The sequence below is a fragment of the Canis lupus genome, chromosome 2 (assembly GCF_048164855.1).
Source record: "Canis lupus baileyi chromosome 2, mCanLup2.hap1, whole genome shotgun sequence".
NCBI classification, from domain to species: Eukaryota; Metazoa; Chordata; class Mammalia; order Carnivora; family Canidae; genus Canis; species Canis lupus.
The window spans coordinates 54,710,446-54,731,259 of NC_132839.1; the positions used below are offsets into that span (position 1 = coordinate 54,710,446).

The 20,814-nt window shown below is 44.8% G+C and overlaps 1 protein-coding gene and 1 long non-coding RNA gene across 12 annotated transcripts in view; one reads left to right on the plus strand and one right to left on the minus strand.

Moving 5' to 3' along the window:
- LOC140618227 (uncharacterized) lies at nt 1-10,536 on the minus strand. The gene is made up of 3 exons (XR_012018429.1): nt 9,750-10,536; nt 9,081-9,154; nt 1-593 (listed from the first exon to the last, which is right to left on the minus strand). It is a non-coding gene; the product is annotated as an uncharacterized lncRNA (long non-coding RNA).
- PRC1 (protein regulator of cytokinesis 1) overlaps nt 10,196-20,814 on the plus strand; it is a 27,349-nt gene continuing 16,730 nt past the window's right edge. For 6 of the 11 annotated variants that reach the window (XM_072800211.1, XM_072800219.1, XM_072800245.1 and 3 more), the window contains exons 1-2: nt 10,196-10,266; nt 20,676-20,808. In XM_072800211.1, the coding sequence (XP_072656312.1) occupies nt 10,208-10,266; nt 20,676-20,808 (192 nt within the window). In that variant the 5' untranslated portion in view covers nt 10,196-10,207. Of the gene's footprint in view, nt 10,267-10,657; nt 10,947-11,355; nt 11,508-11,777; nt 11,816-15,984; nt 16,125-20,675; nt 20,809-20,814 lie in introns of those variants that run through there. The other 5 variants (XM_072800264.1, XM_072800300.1, XM_072800255.1 and 2 more) reach the window with 4 other exon arrangements.

The window sequence follows — 20,814 nt, forward strand, 5'->3', positions numbered from 1 at the left end:
CTCTGCCTCTCTCTTTCTCTCATGAATAAATAAAATCTTTATAAAAAAAAAAAACATACATCGTGGACTTGAAACAAACAAGATGTTTCTTTGTAAATATCATGAGCACAAACAAGGTGTTCCCTTCTCTCTGGTTAATAGCTCCTCCATAATATTTCTCTACATCTGGGGTATCTGTGAGCCTAGTAGCTATTAAAGGGGAACACCCCCTAACATTTTGGAGCTAGGGAGCCAGGTTTATTTTTTTCTGTTTTTTACTGTCTTATCTGTTTCCTTGGGATGGGTAGGAGCCTGACTCTGGGGCCTTTGGGGTCCTTGGTTTATGGGAGCCCACAGATTCCTGGAAGCCTGACTCTGGGCCTCTCCCTTATCTTTCCCTGCCTAGTCCCATCTGCCCCTAACTTGTTCCTACATCCTTCCTCCCCTTGGAATAGTAACCCGAACTGCCGTTAGGGAATGGGATGATGACCGCTCTGGCTGCTTCAGGCTGAAAAGGGGTGGCATGAGGGGGGGAACGGAGGCAGTCAGAGTATTCTCAGGGTCAGTCGAGAAGTCTACAGTATGGCTCCCAAGTGATGTTGGAAGGCTTGAAGCTACATAGGCACCGGCAAACAGAAAAAGACAAAATTCAACAATTATTTCTATAAGTAATAATTTCTATGAGCATCTCAAATATTGACCCATTTCCAAACCAATCAAATAACCCTGGGGAGACACTGATTTTGTGCAGTTGAGCTTGAATGTCATTTATTGTGAGACCTTATGAGAATTGTTTATATTAAAACAGCACATATGTAGAAACTCTTACAACCTAAGTGATGTTGAAGTAGTAAGTAATCAATAGTGGCCCAATTCTCTGGAAGTCCTGCCCTAACTTCACTTAGTTCTTGATTTAGGGCATCTACACTTAAGATGTGTCATTCAGAGTTCTGCTGAGTAAGCAGTTTGTTGGATCTCACGGTGTAAGACTTTTCCTAGTGCTGGGAGAGCCACAAGGGAGAGGGCTAAGTCTGCTGTTTCCCCATCTGATGTGAGAACCACAGTATCGTCACAGTCGGGGAGTAGATGAGGCAAGAATTCGTTGGTAACGGGTGATAATCCCAGCTTGCCTACAGCACATAATCCCAAAAAATTTTTAGGAATGTTGTAACAGGCCATATCAGTGCAAAACAAGGCCCATCCTCTTGGTAGGTGTTAAGTATGCTTTAGATGTTTCAGGGACTGTACTACAGGGAAGAATCTTGAAGCTGAGTAGCAAGACTTGTGGTGAGTCATATAACTTTTGGCCTGATGGCACTCACGCCTATTAGACTATTAAAAAGGAAACTTTATGGGAGATAATGCAAAAGGATTAACATAAAACAAGTATTAGGCCCTAATTATGTAAATGTAAGGAATGTAAATTATATTACATTCCTTACATAAGATCTTCAATTATCAATTTTGTTGAATAGATCAGTGGATATCTTTATTCTTTTAATTGGTCACAAATGCCCCCTATTAATTGGAACACCTTGTGGGAGTTAACTGTAATGTTAAAACAACACATGTGAGGAAGCTCCTCACACAAGAAATGGTATAGCAATAGTAGATAGTCAATAGTGGTGCAGTTCTTGAGAAGTCCCTCTCTAACTTGACTTAATTCTTCCTTGAGTGTATCCAGTGCCTGGGAAGTATTATTTAGAGTCCTGCTCTGCAAGCACACTGTTTTGCTTATTTTATATTGCAGTCCTTACATAAGTCCTACAAGTCCCATAGTGAGCCTTGAGGTTCTTTTTGCCATGAGAGCCATTGTATGCTTGGCTATAGCCCTTGTTTGCGATTGTACCTCAGCAGAGGTGGCTTCTAGGATAAACATGACTAAGGGATAAAACAATCAAGAAGCCCTCTTAGTTTGAGATCTAGCCTGAACAGTATTATAATTAAAAGGAATCACTAGCAAGTATGAGAAAACTTATCAAGGAATAAGGGCATCCCCAAGTACATCATCCAATCCAATCATAAAGTGGGGTCCATCCATTATCTTCACAAGTCCATAGTTAACCCCATGCAGTGGGGTACACTCTGGCTTTAAAGGAGCAATTTTATCATCCCAGCCATATAGAATTGGTCAAAGTGCTAGTTGTGGGATGCCTGGGTGGCTGAGTGGTTAAGCATCTGCCTTCAGCCCAGGGCATGATCCCGAGATCCAGGGATCAAGTTCCGCATCAGGCTCCCTGCACGGAGCCTGCTTCTCCCTCTGCCTATGTCTCTGCCTCTCTCTCTCTCTCTCTCTCTCGATCTCTCTGTGTCTCTCATAAATAAATAAATAAAATCTTTAAAGTTATTAAAAAAAAAACAAAGTGCTAGTTGTATATACAATGGCTGGGGAATTCCATTTTTTGTTGTTTAAAATCAGACACTCATGGGATCCTGTTATTATCCCCATAAAATGAAAAGCAAAAAGATTATCTATACTTGGGCATCCCAGGTGGCTCAGCAGTTTAGCACCGCCTTCAGCCCAGGGCATGATCCTGGAGACCCGGGATCAGGTCCCATGTGAGGCTTCCTCTATGGAGTCTGCTTCTCCCTCTGCCTGTGTCTCTGCCCCTCTCTCTCTGTCTCTCATGAATAAATAAATAAAATCTTTAAAAAAAAATTGTACTTGAGCTATTGTATAGAGAGAGAAAAGCTATTTCTCTGAAGTTTATTTCAAGTAGTCTAGCTTAGGCAAAAAATATTCATTTAAAATGATCAGAGCTATAATTTAACATCCACAAAGGTGTGTTATTGAAAGTTTCTCTTGGGATCCCTGGGTGGTGCAGCGGTTTGGCGCCTGCCTTTGGCCCAGGGCGCGATCCTGGAGAGCCGGGATCGGATTCCACGTTGGGCTCCTGGTGCATGGAGCCTGCTTCTCCCTCTGCCTATGTCTCTGCCTCTGTGTGTGTGTGTGTGACTATCATAAAAAATAAAGAAAATAAAATTCAGATTATTTTTAAAAAATCTGAAAGTTTCTCTCTATAATAACCCTCATTTTTAATCAAAGGTAACCGCATCAGGACTGACTTGTCTGCAAAACAAGTCCAGTTTTAACAAATTTGGCCTAATTACTTACATAAGCTCAGCAAGAATAATGATTGATCATATAGATCTTTTATTTATTTTTAAAAAGATATTATTTATTTATTCATGAGAGACACAGGCAGAGGGAGAAGCAGGCTCCATGCAGGGAGCCTGATGTGGGACTCGATTCCAGGACTCCAGTATCACACTGTGGACCGAAGGCAGGTGCTCCAACCACTGAGCCACCCAGGTGTCCCAATCATATAGATCTTTTAGAATCTACTTTGTTGGAACTTCGATGTGGGACTCAATCTCTGGACCCAGGATCATTCCCTGAGCCAAAGGCAGATGCTCAACCACTGAGGCACCCAGACATCCCTGTTAGAACTTTCTGTAGCCCCCTAGGCCAGAAGCCAAGCCAAGCCAACTGCTTGCCATCAGACATGCCTACAATACCTGTAGGTTTGGGCAGATTCCTCTTCACAGGTCCCCAGAGTATCCTGAGGTTCCTGCACCTGCCAAGGAGTGACATTCTTTACTCACTTGGTGAGGCTGCTGGGAACTCCACAAGCAAGGTATCAGGCCAACACTTCCAAGTGGCTTTTGTGGCTCCATATTTTATGAAGTCAACCTTAGTTCCTTAAAGCTGTTTAGTCATATCTAAGTATATGCATGTCTCAAAATTCCAGTCAAAGCCTTGGTAAAATAACCAATATTTCCAATGGTGTCCTGTTACAAGAACAGATTCTTGTTGGACTTGTGCAAATAATTATAATTGCCATGGAAGAATGCTTATTGAGACACCTTTTGAACGTTTGAAGAGGGTTAAGTAGAGAGAAAAGTTAATGCTTTATTTTGTCTACAAATGAATACTTTTTTACATTTCTGATAAGTCATAGATATCTTAGGTTTTCCTAACCTGGGAGTGCAAACATTAGAGAAACAGCAGTGTTTCAAACAAGTGTTAAAAAACTATAATCTTTTTGGCTTATTTAGTCCCCCGTTACTATTTTTTTTTTTAAGATTTTGTTTATTTATTCATGAGAGCCAGAGAGCCAGAGGCACAGGCAGATAGGGAGAAGCCGGCTCCATGCAGGGAGCCAGTCACAGGACTTGATCCCGGGTCTCCAGGATCAGGCCCTGGGCTGAAGGTGGTGCTAATCTGCTGAGCCACCCAGGCTGCCCCCCTGTTACTATTCTTTTTTTTTAGAGATTTTATTTATTTATTCATGAGAGACACAGAGAGAGAGAGGCAGAGACACAGGCAGAGGGAGAAGCAGGCTCCTTGCAGGGAGCCTGAGGTGGAACTCGATCCTGGGTCTCTAGGATCACACCCTGGACTGAAAGTGGCACTAGACCGCTGAGCCACCGGGCTGCCCACTATTCTTAATTTGAATGAAACTTTAGTTAGTTCTGGAGATTTTTATCAATTTCAGCTTTGATCTTAAAGAAATTAAAACTTGTAATTGTCCTAAAGATCTTTTATATGGGGTGGCCCTGGTGGCTCAGCGGTTTAGCGCCGCTTTCCGCCCAGGGCATGATCCTGGGGACCTGGGATCGAGTCCCGCGACAGGCTTCTTGCATGGAGCCTGCTTCTCCCTCTGCCTGTGTCTCTGCCTCTCTCTCTCTCTCTGTGACTATCATAAATAAATTAAAAAAAAAAAATCCATTCATTTCAATCTTAGTTCCATCCTGACCACACCTAAAATTCCTTTCCAAAGATTTCTCTCACAAACCTTCTACAACTTTAATTATTTACTTATTTATTTTTAAAGATTTTATTTATTTATTCATGAGAGACACAGAGACAGAGAGAGGCAGAAACACAGGCGGAGGAAGAAGCAGGCTCCATGCAGGAAGCCTGACATGGGACTCAATCCTAGGTCTCCAGGATCACACCCTAGGCCGAAGGCAGTGCTAAACCGCTGAGCCTTCCAGGCTGCCCTACAACTTTCTTTTACATGCAGATTTTGTCCCAAGCCATTTCTTTTCAAACAACCAGCATTATTTAGAACAAAATTACCTTCCTTTACCTTTCACAAAAATGCATTTCCATTCTTGTATCTTTCTTACATACTTCCACCCTTTCTATATACAGTTTTCCTTATTCTCCATCAGTCTTTTTTTTTTAAAGATTTTATTGATTGATTGATTTATTCATGAGAGACACACACAGAGAGAGGCAGAGACATAGAGGGAGAAGCAGGCTTCCCATAGGGAGCCCAACGTGGGACTGGATCCCTGCACCTAGGATCATGCCCTGGGCGAAAGGCAGATGCTCAACCACTGAGCCACCCACACTTCCTTATTCTCCATCAGTCTTAATTACATTTAGTAGAATTTTTCACTCTTAGAAACCTTAGTCTCGGGATCCCTGGGTGGCGCAGCGGTTTGGCGCCTGCCTTTGGCCCAGGGCACGATCCTGGAGACCTGGGATCGAATCCCACGTCGGGCTCCCGGTGCATGGAGCCTGCTTCTCCCTCTGCCTGTGTCTATGCCTCTCTCTCTCTCTCACTGTGTGCCTATCATAAATAAATTTTAAAAAATTAAAAAAAAAAAAGAAACCTTAGTCTCCAGTGAAAACTAAGTAGTAACAACTGTGAACCGTTATACCAAAACTCTATAGATGGTAAATTTATGGATCTATTTTTTTAAAGGATTTTTATTTTTTTTTTAATATTTTATTTTATTTACTCATGAGAAATACAGAGCGAGCGAGAGAGAGAGAGGCAGAGGGAGAAGCAGGCTCCACACAGGGAGCCCGTCGCGGGACTCGATTGCAGGTCTCCAGGATCGGGTCTCCAGGATCAGGCCTTGGGCTGCAGGCAACACTAAACCGCTGCGCCACCGGGGCTGCCCCAATTTATGGATCTATTAAGCACAAAGCATGTTTACCAACAGACTCAAATATCCTTAGTTTCGGGATCCCTGGGTGGCTCAGCGGTTTGGCGCCTGCCTTTGGCCCAGGGCGTGATCCTGGAGTCCCAGGATCGAGTCCGGTGTTGGGCTCCCAGCATGGAGCCTGCTTCTCCCTCTGCCTGTGTCTCTGCCTCTCTCTCTCTCTCTCTCTCTCTCTGTGTGTGTGTGTGTCTATCATGAATAAATAAATAAAATCTTAAAAAAAAATCTTTAAAAAAAATCCTTAGTTTCTCTGCAATAAGAAGTCAAAAGCACAAACCTATGTTTAGTAATTAATGTGCTGGTATTATATCCTATTTGGAAAAGATCTAAATGTCCAATGAATTCAATCTCAGTTACTATCCAAGCAAAACTTTAAAGTTGTAGTTTACCAAAAACTACAGGGCAGCCCTTTGAAAGGGCAGCCCAGGTGGCTCGGCGGTTTAGTGCCGCCTTCAGCCCAGGGCGTGATCCTGGAGACCCGGGATCAAGTCCCACAGCATGGAGCCTGCTTCTCCCTCTGCCTGTGTCTCTGCCTCTCTCTCTCCCTCCTCTCTCTGTGTTTCTCATGAATAAATAAATAAAATCTTTAAAAAAAAAAAAAACTTTGAAAGCTATCTTAATAATTACCTATTAAAACTTTAAGACAGAAGATAAACCATTTTAAGTCATCTTTTTGCTAACAAATTGCAACAGATAACCCAAGCTTATTTGACCTTTGGCAAACCTTGATAGAATAAAAGTTACATGTCTATCTTAAATCTACAAACTTTAGTTTAAATACTGAATAACGGGAAGCCTGGGTGGCTCAGTGGTTGAGCATCTGCCTTTGGCTCAGGGCATGATCCCGGGTCCGGGAATCAAGTCCCGCATCAGGCTCCCCGTGTGGAGCCTGCTTCTCTCTCTACCTGTGTCTCTGCCTGTCTCTCTCATAAACAAACAAACCAACACATACATATGTACATACTGAATATGTTTCACCTGGGTCCCCTTTTTAAAAGTCACTTTGTGGGATCCCTGGGTGGCGCAGCGGTTTGGCGCCTGCCTTTGGCCCAGGGTGAGATCCTGGAGACCCGGGATCGAATCCCACGTCGGGCTCCCGGTGCATGGAGCCTGCTTCTCCCTCTGCCTGTGTCTCTGCCTCTCTCTCTCTCTCACTGTGTGCCTATCATAACTAAATAAAAAATAAAAAAAAAAAGTCACTTTGTTCCCCATTTGTCAATTTTTATTTGAGACACTGGTGGGGAAATCTGAAGTGAGCCGAGTATGCAGGCAGCACCCAAGGTGGTTCAGAAACAGGATCAGAGGCAAAGTTCAGCCAGAGGCTGAGAAAAAGGATTCCCAATGCTAAAGGTCATCCACTTGGACAGGTGAGCTAACGCCATGTTCTTCCACCAATGAGTGGAATGAGGCAGTCCCTGTTAGGCCAGAGAAGACAGGGAATTTCCCCGAAACAAAAAGCGTAGGCAGCTGCTTGGGAATATTCCTGAAAGTCTCCGTCCTGAGGTAGACTAATCACCGTTGGCTCCAATTATAATCATTAACCTGGGAAACGAATGAGGGAGAAACTCCTGTTCTCTGCAGATCTAACTGGTAGATCCCAATGAGGCCGTGCAGAGCTACAGGAAATCAGTCCTTTCCTAAATTTTGTAATCCAAATAGTTTCCAGTGGGTTAAAAGGCACACCAAGGGAAAGTCCTTGGGAACTTTAGAAGAGACAGTGCCTTGCTGTAAGAGTCACACGTTATTTTACCTTGCCTTGAAGAATCTGCTGACTTTAACCCATGGAAAACACAAGAACAGTTTTACAAGGGGGAAAATACTCAATTCTGCAGTACTAGAGAAGTCCCCAAGGAGGATGGTTTGTTTCCCACACCGTGATCCTGATAGGAGTCTCTTGCCCCATATCTGTCCTTCTAAGCGTCAGTGGGTCAAAGTTTTTCCCAATTTTTCAGAATGCAATCCAGAGGCGTCTCTGCTGAGGATGGTTGGTTTCTCATCTCCATCTCTTACTCTGTATCTGTTATAGAGAGGTTGACTACGAAGGTGTCCCTACAAGTCAGCTCTTGCCTAAACCAAGGCGTCCTTCATTCGCTGCCTACCCAAGGTGATAAAGTGGCCTAACATCTTGGGATCAGGAGGGATCGGGCCAGTGGGAGTAGTCACTCTTACCCGCCTCCTCTGGGTTTCCCTGAAAAAAAGGGACCTAATCATAGAGCTTAAAGAGGTTAATAATTTAAATATTTTATTTATTTACTCATGAGACAGAGAGAGAGAGAGGTAGAGGAAGAAGCAGGCTCCATGCAGGGAGCCAGACGCGGGACTCCATCCTGGGTCTCCAGGATCACGCCCTGGGCTGAAGGCGGCGCTAAACCGCTGAGCCATCCAGGCTGCCCAAAATAGTGATATTCCTTTTAGAAGACTGAGAAAGCAAGCGAAACACCCAGGATCTCTCAGCGGGAAGCATGTGCTGCTTGTGGATGAGGCTTCCTTGGGGTGTGACACCCTTCCCCCCCCCCAGGCCAGTTTCCATCCTTTTTTTTTTTTTTTTTTTGGTTTCTACCCTTTTATGTGTTTCGGAGACCCCAAGGCCACCAGTGGTAGCCCAAGGGCAGGTTCAGAGCGCTGGATTGCCAGTCCTTGGGTGAGCCCTCCAGATGAAATTTCGGCTAGCAGGGAATCCTATAAATGACCTTATTCTTCAGAGGTCTCTTGCAAGAGCCCTCATCTTTGGTCATAAATTTGCTTGCATTCCTAGCCCCATGGAGCCTGATTAGTCAGGCCAATTTCAGTTATTTCCCCGCCTCACTCTTGAGGCCTTTCTGTTCCAATACCCGAGGTTCCATTTGCAAGCATAGCCCTATCAGAAGCAAAACCCCTGAGTCAGGGGAAAAGCCAATTCAGAGGTCAAAAAACGGAAAGTGGAATTGGTTAGGGTTAGGCCAACATTCTCTTTCTTTAGGGAAGGGGGATTGACTAAATTTTTCTCCAAAAGCCTGTCACCTGAGTCTTAAGACCAACAGCCGCACTATTCGCCTTTAACTGCCTGACAGGTGCCCGGTTCTGCTGTTTGTTACAAAAGGTTACCCGAAGGAGAGACATCTTCCAGAAAATAAAGGATAGAGTCCACATTTACTCACCCTTTGATGGGAGGTCCCAGGTTTTGGCACCAAAATGATACGGGAGAGCTTGGTTCTTATGGAGTTGAACGAATCTCCAGGACAACAGAGGGAGCAAAGCGATAGAGGTTTATTAAGCAAGATAGAAAACTCTCAAAAGTGAGAGGGGTCCTGACAGGGTTGCCACTAAGGGCTTTTATGTTTTGTTTTGTTTTTGTTTTTTTAAGATTTTATTTATTCACAAGAGACACACAGAGAAAGGCAGAGACATAAGAAGAGGGAGCAGAAGCAGGCTCCATGCAGGGAGCCCCATGCGGAACTCGATCCTGGGACTCCGGGATCACACCTTGAGCCAAAGGCAGAGGTGCAACCACTAAGCCACGCGGGTGTCCCTATGGTCTGTCTTTTATAGGGAACTGACCAGGAACTTGGTAAATTTCTTATCCATATCAGGGTGGACTTGTATATATCATGTCTTTATTTAGAACAAACATGGTGGACTTGTAACAACAAGATGTTTCTTTGTAAACATCATAAGCACAAACAAGTGTTCCCTTCTCTCTGGTTAAGAGCTCCTCCATATTTCTCTACATCTGGGGTTTCTGTGAGCCTAGTAGCCATTAAAGGGGAACACCCCCTAACATTTTGGAACTAGGGAGCCAGGATTTTTTGGTTTTTTTACGGTCTTACCTGTTTCCTTCGGATGGGTAGGAGCCTCTGGGGCCTTTTGGTGTCCTTGGGGTTTATGGGAACCCACAGATTCCTGGAAGCCTGACTCTAGACCTTTCCCTTATCTTTTCCTACCTAGCCCTGTCTGCTCCTAACTTGTTCCTACATCAATATCATGCAATTGTGAATCACTGAATACAAAGTTTTATATAAACATTTAGGGATGGAGCATATGTTCAGGGAAAAAAGGATACCCTGTTGGGACCCCTCTCTCTCACTTTTGAGAGTTTTCTCTGAAGTGCTTATATCTCTGAAGTGCTATTATCTGCTTAATAAACCTCTATCGTTTTGATGTCCATTTTGAATTTTAAAGTTTTCACCGAAAGAACTATGGCAAGCATATCTTCTTTTGTGTACCAATCATGTGACCTGGGCAAGTCCCTCAAGACTTCCAGAGACGGATCTCTTCCTACGTAAGAATGGCGATACTACAGAACGCGGCTGCTGTGGAGAGTAAACGGGATGGAGGTCTAGAAAGGTGCCCGGCCCGGGAGAGGGGAGCAGGGTGCGGCGTTCCTTCCCCTGCCCTCGAGCGCACGGCTTCCCGCACCTGGGGAGAGCTCCCAAATACCAGCTCCAGGCTGGCCACCTAACTGGGCGTGGGAAGCGACCTAAGCGCCAGGCTTTCCCGCAACGCCAGCTCCTGCCGCAGGGCGGCCGCTGTCCCCACCCCTTCCCGGCGGCCTCAGGGGGCTGCGCGAACTTCGAAACCTAACTGCGCCGGACGGGGTGGGGTGGGCATTGGGCAGGATCCCCGGCGGGGCGGGGCGGGGCGGGGCGGGGCGGGGCGGGGCGTCCCTCCGGGCCGGCTCCACCCGGCGCATGCGCAGACAGCGACCTCCGCCGTCAGCGGGAGAGCCATCGCTTCCCACGCCCACCGCGGGAACCGCAGCTCAGAGTCCCCGCGCGTCCGGACGCAGCGCGCGCCGGCGGCCGCCAGGGGGCGGGGCTTGGCGAGGAGCGACGGGTCTTGGCGCCAATCGCTGGGCTGCTCCCGCCTTCGGGCTCGATTTGAAATTCCGCGGAGGGCTAACGGCTCGGAGCCCCGGCTTGGAGCGGGACTGTGGTGCGTGTGCGAGGTTGCTGCGCTCAGCTCCGCGTGGAGGAGGTCTGGGGCCTCGACGGTCGGCTGCTGGGAGCGTCCGCCATGAGGAGGAGGTGCGGGTTGCAGGAGGGCCGAGGGAGCGACGCCTGGCCCGGGAGCGGGGGGCCCCGAGGTGGCCCCGGGGCGCGGGGGGGTACGTGAACGGGCGCCGAGTGCAGCCGGGGCGCGGCCGGCGGGGCTGGGTGGCGCTGAGCTGGCGCAGGTGCGAGGGGCCCCGACGCGGCAGGGCAAGGCCTGCAGTGCCCCGGGCCCGGCGGGGGCCCCCCACACCCCGACGCCCGGGAGGCCCCGACGCTCCAAGTGTCCGCGAGCCCCGCCCGCCCGCCCGCCTGCCTCCCTCTCAGATGCTGCCTCTCGGCTCGGCACCGGCGCAGCCGCTCTTGGTGGGCCGCTCCCTCGCCTCTCTTTAAATAACGCCGTCAGGTCGTTGATCCGCGTGTCCTCCGCGGGGTGGGCTGCCGCGCCAACGTCCCCGCCTTGGACAGGGAGCCGGGTTCCCTTGGGAGTCCAGAAACTCCACTGAGGAGTCACTCGCCACGCCGAATGTCCGCTGTCTCTTCACCGGTCTCTGCTCCGTTTTTCCCTCCGTAGCACTTACTGCCCTTTACTGGAAGGTTTGCTTATTTGTCACTTTTTTTGTTGTTATTAGTGTGCAAACTCCAAAAGGACAGAGATGTCACTTTTCTAAAATAATAATACCAAGGGTATAGGGCTTTTGTGTGGAGAGTGGTGAAGACGTTAGCCCTACTTTCTGAAAGCGGTGGGTGAGGCACTGAGATGATTCATTACTGGTTGGTAGTTACTGGTCAGGCTGATCATTCTGTGGCTGTAGAAGCTGCTGCTGCTTCCCTAATTTCGAATTCTCATCGTTCTTTTTCAGGTGGCTTGCCTTCCAGAGAATGGAAAATGAGTACAAATCATGGTACCATTGTAAAAACAGCCAGGGTTTTTTGTTTTGTTTTTAAAGGTTTTATTAATTTATTCATGAGAGACGCAGAGAGAGGGACAGAGACAGGCCGAGGGAGAAGCAGGCTCCATGCAGGGAGCTCCATGCGGGACTCGATCCCGGATCTCCAGGATCACGACCTGAGCCAAAGGCAGATGCTCAACCACTGAGCCACTCAGGTGGCCCAACAGCCAGGGTTTTAAAATTAATGTCAGTAACTGCTGTAATTTATTTATTTTTAAAATTTTGTTTATTCATGAAAGACACAGAGAGGCAGAGACACAGGCAGAAGGAGAAGCAGGCTCCACGTAGGGAACCCCACGCAGGATTCGTTCGGGGTCCCCAGGATCACACCCTGGGCTGAAGGCAGCGCTAAACTGCTGAGCCACCAGGGCTGCCTAGTAGCTGCTGTTATTTCTATTTAAAAAAAAAAAAAAAAAAAAGCACATAATCTGCAGTTTGTTTTGGTTTGTGACTTAATTGAAAAACTTAGATATGTTTACTAATTAAGTTAGCTAAATTAGGAGCACCTGTGGTACCTGGGTCCTGGGATCAAGGGATACAACAGACTCCTTGCAGGAAGCCTGCTTCTCCCTCTGCCAATCTCTTGTTTCTCCTCTCTCTCACTCTCTCTCTCCCTCTGTGTGTCTCTTATGAATAAATTAAAATACAAACTTAAAAAAAATTAGCCAAATTACTTTTTACAGAATTAAATGACATGAGATTTGTAGATCTCGGGTCCAATTAAAACCAAAAACCAATTATCTGTACAGCAAATGGACCACTAACCTCCAGTGGATAGGTGGGCCACTAACTAAAAGCACTCTGCAGATAGTTGTTAAAATGAAAAGGTTAACCACCCCTTGGATTCTGTTACTTGAACAAATCTTAATGGGCCAGTTGGAAGATGGGTGTTTGGAATTAATAAATCTTCTAGTTCTCCAGTAGTTTTCAGAGAATTAAAAGACGTTTCACCCTTGACATTTATTCTGATTCTTGTATCATCCTGATACCTCTTTCTTTCATTCCTAAGATTAGCCTTAACTTTCAAAAGACAATTTGACTCTTCCCCAGCTCTACTGCCACCACCCTGGTCCAGGTCACCACCATTATCTCTTGTGTTCCACTGGCCTTTTTTTTTTTTTTTTTTTTTTAAATTTATGATAGTCACACACACAGAGAGAGAGAGAGAGGCAGAGACATAGGCAGAGGGAGAAGCAAGCTCTATGCACCGGGAGCCCGACGTGGGATTTGATCCCAGGTCTCCAGGATCGCGCCCTGGGCCAAAGGCAGGCGCCAAACCGCTGCGCCACCCAGAGATCCCCTCCACTGGCCTTTTAACTGGTCTTCCTGCTTCTGCCTTGGCCTCCTGAAGCTTATTGTCAACACAGGAGCCACAAAGCTCCATGCCCTATCTTCTATTCAAAATCCTCCAGTGAGTTCATATTTTAGTGTAAAAGCCTCTACCTTTTTCAAAGGCCTCTGGAGTCCTAACTGTACTGTACTCTAGTCATACTAGAGTCCTTGCTCTTTATGGAACCTACCAGGCACCATCCTACCTCAGGCATTGGCATTTGCTGTTTCCTCTACCTAGATCTCTCTTGCCCCACATGTTCCATGGCTTGATTCCTTGCCTCCTTAGGCCTTTGCTCAGAGATCACCCCAGGGAGGCCTTTCCTGACCAATCTTTTAAAAACTGCAACTCCCCTTTCCTATACCTTAGTACCCCTTTCACTACTTGATTTCTCTCCATAGCGCTTACTATGATTTAATATAAGATTTGCTTATTTATCACTGTTGTTACTAGAATGTAAACTCCAAAAGGGCAAAGATGTCAGTGCAGAATCCCCAACACTTAAAGGTATCTTACATATAATGAACTTTCATGTAGTTTTTTTTTTCATATAATGAACTTTCATGTAGTTTTTTTTTTTTCTAAGATTTTATTTATTTGACAGAGCCAGAGAGCATAACGGATGGGGGATGGCAGAGGGAGGAGGAGAAGCAGGCTCCCCATTTAGCAGGGAGCCCCATGCAGAGCTTCATTCCAGGATCATTACCTGAGCCAAAGGCAGACGCCCCTCTAGTATTTTTTTTGAATTTTTATTTATTTATGATAGTCACAGAGAAAGAGAGAGAGAGAGGCAGAGACACAGGCAGAGGGAGAAGCAGGCTCCATGCACCAGGAGCCCGATGTGGGATTCGATCCCAGGTCTCCAGGATCGCTCCCTGGGCCAAAGGCAGGTGCTAAACCGCTGCACCACCCAGGGATCACCCCTCTAGTATTTTTTTAATGAATAATGTAATGTTTCAAAAAAGTTGTAGGATACCTCCGTGCATTTTCTATGAATAATGCTCTTGGTGCAATTATATACTGCCTATAGATTCAGGTAATTTCCTAAAAGGTACATACAAATTTGAGATTTTAGGTGACGCCTGGGGGCTCAGTGGTTGAGGGTCTGCCTTTGGCTCTGGTTGTGATCCTGGGGGTCCTGGGATTGAGTCCCACATCCAGCTCCCTGCAGGGAGCCTGCTTCTCCTGCCTATGTCTCTGCCTTTCTCTGTCTCTCATGAATAAGTAAATAAAATCTTTTTTTAAAAAAATGGAGATTTGGGGCACCTCGGTGGCTTAGTGGTTGAGCATCTGCCTTGGGCTCTGGTCGTGATCCCGGGATCTAGTCCCACATCAGGCTCCCCACAGGGAGCCTGTTTCTCCCTCTGCCTGTGTCTCTGCCTCTCTCTCTCTCTCTCTCTCTCTCTCTGTCTCTCATGAATAAATAAATCTTTAAAAAAAAAAAGATTAAAAAAAATGGAGATTTTTGTTCTTATAATGTATCACCAGGAAGCTGAAGATAGTTAAAAAATAGCTCCCACAAAGGACACAAATATAAAAAGGTATAATTTTTCCAGTCTCAAGAATCTGTCACTGGACTGGAAAAGATCTCAAATGGCCTTTTTTTTTTTTTAAAGATTTATTTTTATTTATTTATTTATGATAGAGAGGCAGAGACGCAGGCAGAGGGAGAAGCAGGCTCCATGCCAGGAGCCTGATGCGGGACTTGATCCCGGGACTCCCAGGATCGCGCCCTGGGCCAAAGACAGGCGCGAAACCGCTGAGCCACCCAGGGATCCCCTCAAAAGGTCTTTTAAATGATTTCTTACCTTTCGCGTAGCATACAATTTGATGGATTTTAGTATATTCGTAGAGTTGTATAGTTATCACCACAGTCAGTTTTAGAATGTTTTTATCATCCCTTCCAAAACCCCACACCCATTAAAAGGTCAGTCCCTTTTCCCACCTTCTTCCGTCTTCACACCCCAGTCCACACAATGGCTAATCTATGTCTGTTTCTATAGATTTGCCTATTCTGGATATTTCATATGAATGGAATCCTATGATAATGTCATTTGCGATTGGCTTCTTTCACTTGGCATAATGTTTTCCAGGTTTATTGCCAGATAAGATTCCATTGGATAGGTATATCACATTTACCTTATTCATTAGTTGATGGCTATTTGGGGTTGTTTCTACATTTTGTCTATTGTAGAAATGCTGCTATGAATATTTGTATGTGAGTTTTGTGTGGGCATGTTTTCATTTTTCTTGGGTAAATACCTAGGAATGGAATTTCTGTGTTAAATGGTAACTGTTCAATTGAGGAACTGCTAGACTGTTTTCCAAGGATATTTGCACCATTTTGTGTTTCCCACCAGCAGTGTATGTAGGCTTCTGTTTTCTCCACATCCTTGTCAATACTTGTTGCTGTCTTTTCTTTTAACATTGTTTTTTAATTATAGTCATCTTGGTGCCTGGGAAGTGGTATCTCTTTGTGATTTTGATTTGCATTTCACCAGTGGCTAGTGATGTTGAGTGTGTTTTCACATGCTTATTGGCCATTATAGATCTTCTTTGGAGAAATGTCTATTCAGATTGTTTTCCCATTGTGTTAGTTTTTTATTGTGTATAAAAATGATCACTTTACCCTCTTGAAGGTTCTACAGGGCTAGGCAGCACTGCTTCTAAATCTATTTGTCAGTATGTGAGAGCTTATAAACCGAAGGTAGCTGGAAGTAAGTCATAATGAGCCTTTGTCAGGACTTAAGGCCATTCCTTTTACATTTATTGAATAATCACTGTGCATTAGGGTCTAGTAAAACGAAGATGGATAAGATCTGGCAGTCCTTGCCCTTGAGTCTATGATCTACAGTGTGGATGGGGGCAGTGATGGAGGAAATGATGATGAGGAATCCATGGCTGTCCAGAGAAGGCGATGGCAGGTGGAAGGTAATGTATAGAAGCATGGCAGCATGGACAACTGAGTTCAGCAGTTGGTTGAGTGAGAGGCCTGTCCGGGGAATGCTCAAAAGTTGAGTTGGCTGGAGTATTAGGGAGTGAGGGGTGAGAGATTAAGAGACAAACCTGGAAAGAGGTTTTATTCTAATTTAACTTAATTTATTTGAGAGAGAGCACTAGAGAGAGAGCAAGCACGAGTGGGGGGTAAGTGAAAAGGGAGAAGCAGGCTCCCTGCTGAGCAAGAAGCTTGATGTGGGACTGGATCCCAGGACCCCAGAATCATGACCTGAGCTGAAGGCAGTTGCTTAACCGATTAAGCCACCCAGGCTCCCCAGGAGAGATTTTTAGAAAGCCTTTCCTTTGAAGATGGTTGAACTGTTTCCTGAGGGCAATGGGAAACTTTGAAGGGAGTAATTTAGCAGAGGCCTGATTGGATTTTGTTTTCCAGAGAACCTATCTGTCCTGTGGAGATTGGCTAGGGTAGAGTGGGCCAATTAGACTAGAAGAGACTATAGAGCACTCCCTGAAATAGTGACCCTCAGAGCAGTGCCCCAGGCTGGTGTGGTTTAACACTAGGGTTTGCATTCAGATGGACTATGACCACAGATTAGGTCTTGTAGGTTATTTTTAATAAAATACAAAGATTAGGATTTTGATTTATGCATTCTTTTTGTCTTAAAAATTGGAGTGCCTGGGGAAGCTCTGTGGTTGAACTTTAATTGAGATTAGAACAAAAGTTAATTGAAATTAAATACCTTTTTTTTTTTTTTTTTTTAAGTTTTTATGTGTTCATGAGAGAGGCAGAGACACAGGCAGAGGGAAAAGCAGGCTCCATGCAAGGAGCCCAGTGTGGGACTCGAACCCGGGAATTTGGCTTCACGCCCTGAGCCAAAGGCAGATGCTCAACCACCGAGCCACCTAGGTGTACCTAAATAAATGCCTTAACTACCTGTTAACATTTCTTTCTTTCTTTCTTTCTTTCTTTCTTTCTTTCTTTCTTTCTTTCTTTCTTTCTTTTCTTTCTTTTCTTTCTTTTCTTTTCTTTCTTTCTTTTTCTTTCTTTCTTTCTTTCTTTCTTTCTTTCTTTCCTTTCTTTCCTTTCTTTCCTTTTTCTTTCCTTCTTTCCTTCCTTCTTTTTTAAGATTTTATTCATGAGAGACAGAGAGGCAGAGACCCAGACAGAGGGAAAAGGAGGCTCCATGCAGAGAGCGTGACGTGGGACTCAGTCCAGGGTCTCCAAGATCACACCCTGGGCTGAAGGCGGCACTAAACTGCTGAGCCATCTGGGCTGCCCCCCTTAACATTTCTAAAATGGAGTACAGTAGATTCTTTAAAAACACTTTGTTATCTGGGTATTGATATTGGCCATCTAGTATAGGCAACTGGTGTTTGTGCCAAAACTTCATCTAGGACAGGCAACCTTTAAATTGGGACTTTTTGGCTAGAGAAATGTCTTAGATATGAAAATATTAAAACGTATGAAGAAACTGCTGTTGTTGGAGATCTAGGCTGGTGGCTCATTGAACCTCCAAATAGACCCTGAGGCACAAAGGAGGCCAATGAGAGCTTCTAGTCCCCTCACAAGAAGAGCTTAAGTGATTTGTTTTAGGCCTCACTGCTGACTGGTGGCAAAGCATATCCACATTCTAGTTTCTCTGGTGCCAGAGCAGTGTCCTTGTTATCCATTTGTATCTATGAAAGGAGAGAAAATTTCTGTTCTGTGAGTGTTATGTGAAGCAGACTAATAGTTATCATTTTTAAAGTAAACTTTTTTTTTTTTTAAAGTAAACTTTTTTAAAGATAAAATACAAGGTGCCCAGTTAAATTTGCATTTCAGATAAAAATGTTTTAAAACTTTTTGTAATTGAAGAATAACGTACAGAAAAGTGCATAAATCTAAGTGCAAAACTCAGTAGATTTTCAGTCAGCACACACCTATGTAATCAGTGCTCCTTTTGGCCCTGTCCAGTTACCACCTCCGAAGACAATGGCGACCACTACCCTGACTTCTGAAAGCATACCTTAGTTTTGCCTGTTTTGAATTTTAAATACATGGAATCACACAGGGATTGTGATTTTGGTTTTCATTTCACCAGTGGCTAGTGATGTTGAGTGTGTTTTCACATGCTTATTGGCTATTATATATATTCTTTGGAGAAATGTCTTTTTTTTTTTTTTTTTTTTTAGATTTTATTTATTTATTCATGAGAGACAACACAGAGAGAGAGAGAGAGGGAGAGAGAGAGGCAGAGACACAGGCAGGCTCCATGCAGGGAGCCCAACATGGGACTTGATCCCTGGTCTCCAGGATCACGCCCCGGGCTGAAGGCATCACTAAACCGCTGAGCCACCAGGGCTGCCCGAAATGTCTATTCTTGATGCTCATCTTGCTTTTTTCATCCAAACTATATTTCCCTTTCTTCCTCAAATTTTTTTGTTTTTCCATGTTTTGTTTTACCTTCTTTTTTTTTTTTTTTTTTTTTTTAAGGTTTTATTTGATAGAATGCACGAGCAAGCAGGAGGGAGGGGCAGAGGGAGGGGTGAATCTTAAGCAGGCTCAGTTCCAAGTCGGGAGCCCGAGGCAAGGCTTGATCTCACAACCTGGAGATCTAGCTGAAAATCAAGTGTCAGACACCCAACTGACTGAGTCACTCTGGCGGCCCCTTACCTCTCTCTCTCTTTTTTTTTTTTAAGATTAAGGTATAATTTATATACAGTAAAATTGACTCATTTTACTTGTACTGTTGAATTTTGTTTTTTATGTTCAGTTAGGTAATCACTAAGAACTAGGACCATTCTATCACCCTAAAAACGTTTGCTTGGGCCTTTTTGCAGTTGATCTTCTGCTCTGACCCCACGCTTACTTTCACTATAGTTTTGTTTTCCTAGAATGTCATAAAATGGAATCATAGTATGTAATCTTTTTGGACTTGACTTTTTTCATTTGGCATAGTTCAGCATAATGTTTCTGAGATTGATCCATGTTGTGTATTCATTGCTGTGTTACTCCATTGTAGGAATGTACTGTCTGTTCTGTTGATGTACATCGGTTGTTTCTACCCTTTTTTTTTTTTTTAAGATTTTATTTGAGATCGAGTGAGAGAGAGAGCACGAGTAATGGGAGAGGCAGAGGGAAAAGGAGAACTAGGCTCTCCCCTGAGCTTGGGAGCCCAACATGGGGCTCAATCCCAGGACCCTGAGATCATTACCTGAGCCAAAGGCAGATTTGTTTAACCGACAGAGCCACCCAGGCACCCCTGGGTTGTTTATACTCCTATGCTATTATGAGTAGTGCTGCTCTGATCATTCCTGTGCATGTCTTTTTTTTTTTTTTTTTTTTTTATTCATAAGAGACACACTGAGAGAGAGAGAGAGAGAGGCAGAGACACAGGCAGAGGGAGAAGCAGGCTCCATGCAGGGAGCCCGATGTGGGACTCGATCCCAGGACTCCAGGATCACACCCTGGACCGAAGGCAGGCACCAAACCGCTGAGCCACCCAGGGATCTCCCTTGTGCATGTCTTTATTGCATACATGTACGTTTCTGCTGGACTTGCATGTAGAAGTGGAACTGCCAGGCCCAGCTTTAGTGGAAGCTGCCAGCAATTTTTAAAGTGGTTGTACCAGTTTACACTCCAGACCAATAGTATATGAAAGTTCTCATTTTTGGATCCTCGTCAACACTTGATGTTTGTCTTATAATTTTAGCCACTCTGTAAGTCAGTAATTGTAACTTAAGAACAACAAAATTTGCAGGATGCCTGGGTGGCTCAGCGGTTGAGCCTCTGCCTTTGCCCCAGAGCGTGATCCTGGAGTCCCGGGATTGAGTCCCACATCGGGCACCCTGCAGGGAGCCTGCTTCTCTCTCTGCCTATATCTCTGTTTCTCTCTCTGTGTCTCTCATGAATAAATAAATAAAAATCTTAAAAAAAAACAAAAAATTGTAGTAAAATGCCAGTTTTATAGGAGCTTTTCACAAAGCAAGCTCTTGTGTTAGGTGAGCGCTTATTTTGTCTGGTTTATCTTTCCTTTTTAACTAATCTCTACACCTCGCCTGGGGCTGGAACTCACTGTCCTGAGATCCAGAGTCCTGTGCTCTCCTGACTAATCCAACCAGAAACAACCTGTCTGGTTTTTCTTTTATCATTCTGTATTGTGCTATCATAGGTAGAATTGTTGATAAATCCCAGCTTCTGAGTATCATGGAGACTGAATTTCTGGGGTATCTGAGTGGCTCAGTTGGTTGAGCATCTTACCTTTGATCTCAGCTCAGGCCTCGATCCTGGGGTCATGGATTCAAGCCCCATGCTGGGCATAGAGCCTACTTTAAAAAAAAAAAAATTTGAATTTCTACAACATAAGGTGATGGTGAATTTTGCTTTGCCAATGTTGTGTTTAGGAGAACAGTGATTAAAGCTGAATGCTTGTTTTCAATTTGTTTTAGCCTGAGGCCACTGAGAAACTAGTATGTTTAGTTTCTATAAATCCTCCTTTTATTCTGGAGGCAGTGGCTGATGTTACTGGCTTCTCTTTTGCTTTTCAGTGAGGTGCTGGCGGAGGAGTCGATAGTATGTCTCCAGAAAGCTCTGAATCACCTTCGGGAAATCTGGGAATTAATTGGGATTCCAGAGGACCAGCGGTTACAAAGAACTGAGGTTGTAAAGAAGCATATCAAGGTGAGT